The 3,531-nt window shown below is 45.6% G+C and overlaps 1 protein-coding gene across 1 annotated transcript; it reads left to right on the top strand.

The window, feature by feature from the left end:
* The first annotated feature begins 2,273 nt into the window (after positions 1-2,273).
* Positions 2,274-3,101, top strand: LOC108652588 (uncharacterized). Its single transcript, XM_018102808.3, has one exon. It carries the CDS (start codon positions 2,430-2,432, stop codon positions 3,000-3,002), a length of 573 nt encoding a protein of 190 aa, XP_017958297.1. The 5' UTR covers positions 2,274-2,429; the 3' UTR covers positions 3,003-3,101.
* The last annotated feature ends 430 nt before the right edge of the window (positions 3,102-3,531 follow it).

The raw sequence follows: 3,531 nt of genomic DNA, 5'->3' as shown, positions 1-3,531 counted from the left end.
GAATATGATGCCAGCTCTGACTCCAGCTGGTCATTGTTGTTGTTGCTGGTGGTGGTGGTGGTGGTGGGTGCTGGTGCTGCAGGCGGCCCCAAAAGATTTCGTTTAAAATGACTTAATGGCAAACAGCTCATAAATTCACGAATTTGCATAAACCGACTCGATTATTTGGGCAACATTTGCAATTGCAGCGAGGGAAGCGCCCCTCGGGGCACATCCAACAGTCAGGTCGCAGCGAGTGAGTCAGCTGCAGCAGTGGCAGTGGCAGCGGCAGCTGAAACACGAGCTAGAGCTCTTGTGACTGGCAGCCTAATAAACACAATTAACTTCATCATTTTGAACTCAAATTATTTCATTTCAATGCGATAAAATCGCAAATCACGAAGCGGCAGCCAAAGCGAAAGCGCGGCTCTAGCCAAAATAAACGAAAAGCCAGTCGAGCAGACAATAGAGCCAGACACAGCAGCAACAACAGCAACAACAACAACAACAACGGACAATAACAGACAGAGATCGGTGAAAATTAAGTCAAACTGTTGCTGCAAAACGTTTTGCCAATCGGCTCGACCAATCGAACCGATCTCGGGACTTTGGCCTGTTGCACCCGCACCACCACTGAGCACCACCAAAGCCACTTTCAATTGCCTGGGCAGAGCAGCTGCATCGGGAATGAGACTGGCACGGCCATGGGCCATAGGGATAGGCTAGGGACGTGTTGAGCTGGCATCGATGGAGTCTCTTTGGGCAACGAAGGTACAGCATAATGTTGCATGTCGCGCCAATTGTGTACACGATTTGACTTGGCAGCCGGCTGACAGTGCTGCCCACAATGCTGTTGCCAGTTGTTGTTGCCAGTTGTTGTTGCTGTTGCTGTTTGTGTGTCAGCTAATCAGCTGGCAAGTATCTCATCTTCGAGGACTACTAGCAACTGCCAAAACAACAGCGCAACAAGGCACACGAAAAACTACCAAGTCATGTTGCCTGCCGACTGCTGATTGTTGTTGTTGTTGTTGTTGGCGTTGCTCCTGCTGCAGTTGCTGTGATTGTTGTTGTTGCTGGACTTTTGCAAATAAATCTCTTGGCCATGGCTGCTGTTGGCTGTTGTTGTTTTTGCCTTTGCCATGGCACCCAAAAACTTGGACACAACACAATCAGCCAGCAGCCCAGTCATGTATTGCTGCTGCCGCTGCTGCTGCTGCAGTTGTTGTTGTTGCAGTTGTTGCAGTTGTTGGTGTTTCCTGGAAAGCGTTTCCTGCATTTAGCTTTGTTAGTTTGCTTTATAACTATGTTGGCGGTACAGTTGGCTGTTCAATGCAATTGCATATACCCTGGATCTAAGGTAAAGTAGATTGGAATATAGGGTATAATACAGTTATTCAAGAGAAGAAAGTCCCTCTACATAGTTTAAGCTATATTACAGTCATCTATCCATACGTCTAAGTCAGGAGGAGGAGAACGATTCTAACTACCTAATGGCATTGCAATCATCTATTGCTCACTTTACAGGGCATCTCCCAGTCGATCAGTTGGTACTTGGCGCACTTTTACCAGACCGCGCTGATTTAGATCGTGTCCACCAACGAATTCGCTGGCAGTTGACTTTATGAGGGTCAATCAGGCTAACCAGAGTAGTCTGCAGCAACTGTCCAACTGTCCCGGAATGCGATCGTATCAGAAAACCAGGCACAGGTCGAACATATTTTCAAGCCCATTGAAAATATTTCCACGTGATAGTTGTTGGTGCCTGATTTTGCATATGCCAGCAGCAGATTTCTCCGACCCCATAAAGTGCAAGTATATGAATATATACTAATGTACATATATGTATATGTGTGTATTCTTAATCTGGATCAATATTGGGGATAATCTTAAATGACTTTAACTTTGTTAAATTGGGAATATTAGTAAATATCCATGGTATCAATGGACAATCGAAGCATAGCAAGATGATCTAGAATACATTTATACAGAATATTGTAGAGCTTAAATTTTATGTAAATTTATATAAATTTTAAATAATATTAAAATGTTATTTGATTCATCGAAACTCTACAAATATTTATAAAATATTTATGGACGTCTATTAAGCTCTACAAAATTTTTTAAAATATTTTATCTATTAGAAAATCATATTTCTCAATTTCCAATCAATCATCGCATAGCTTCCATACTATTTCATTTTCGATATATTCCATTCGATACGATATATGTCTAACGTGATTTGACAGCAATCCAAAAACCTACTCAACCTTTCGTTGTTTTTGTAGGAACATTGTTATATTTGCCATTTCAGGGTAGGATTTTCATTTAACATATTTTATTCAAACTGAACACAACAAATTTTAGTTTTTGTAAAAATTATAAATTTCTCTTAAATCCGATATTTGTTTTATAAATTTCTCGGTTTTTATATTTTTATTACACATACATACATGTTCAAAATGTACATAACGGCCCTCTCCCATGTAATACTCGTAGGAGCCTGCTGCTACGCGCTCTACACTCTGACGCCGGCCGAGTTCCCGTATGCGTATACGGCGGCTGCCTTCTGCTTGGTCCACGGACTGCTCGGTGTGGTGCGCACTCTCGAGGGGGGCGGAGAGTGCGATCGCACCTATGCTGTGTCCTCGAACATCGTGGAAGTCATACCCTTGCCGCTGGCCAACATCGAGTTCTACTCGCACTCGTCGGAGTCGGGCGTCGCACTGGTGCACGCCCTCTCCTTGATACTGCTGCTATACGACTTGATAGGCAGCATGGCCGACGACTGGAACAGCTCCACGGACACGGTGAAGGACATCTCGCTGTTGGGCAACATTGCGTCCGGCACATACATTGGCGTACAGGAGGAGAACTACTTTCACGTGGGCGTGGCGGCAGCGGCAGCTGTTTCGCGGTTCGGGCCGACGGTGCTGTGCCCCATCCTGCCTGAAATCATACCCTATCTGAGTAGTCTAGGCAAAGCTGCCATAATAGGGGTCACCACGTACGCTCTAACAAACTAACGGTGTTTTAGTGTCATGCTTAGTTTTTGTTTTATACGTGTTTTTTATATGTTATAATATATATGTATATAGTCGCTGCACTGATTAGGCCAAATGAAACCGTCGATAACCTCGTCTGCATTCCTCCCAGCTTTCCAATTGGCAACGCGCCCGTTGGCGGCCAAAAGCCCAGTTGTGGCAACTGGGCGCGTGTTTGGCAAGAGTTCAGCTCACAGCTGGAGACTGCACTGCTTTTGGCGCATACCTGGACAGCTGGCCAGCCAAAAGACTGGCTGCCTGGCTGACTGCAGCCGTGTTGGATAACAGGCAGCAGCTGAGAGCTGTTGGCCAGCTCTCTGGGCCATAAAAATGGTAAAATGTTGCGTTAATGCGACGTTTGTTCGAACACAGCTTTCAAACAGATCGACGCAGGCAATTGTTTGGACAGGCTTTGCCCAGCCATGGACGGACAGACGACAGATGGATAGCCCGGTCTGGCCTAGCCTGGCCGGGCCTGAACAGCCGCCAGCTGTGTGTGGAGGGGCCTTTG

Source organism: Drosophila navojoa, chromosome 4 (genome assembly GCF_054131105.1).
Source record: "Drosophila navojoa isolate 15081-1374.11 chromosome 4, UAZ_NAV_1.0, whole genome shotgun sequence".
Classification (NCBI taxonomy): Eukaryota; Metazoa; Arthropoda; class Insecta; order Diptera; family Drosophilidae; genus Drosophila; species Drosophila navojoa.
Note: the sequence above shows the minus strand (reverse complement) of the source record. Positions and strands in the feature narration are given on the sequence as shown.

What these genes read in the sequence shown, in the direction of transcription:
- LOC108652588 (XM_018102808.3), top strand. Translation starts at nt 2,430, where the DNA reads ATGTTCAAAATGTACATAACGGCCCTCTCCCATGTAATACTCGTAGGA.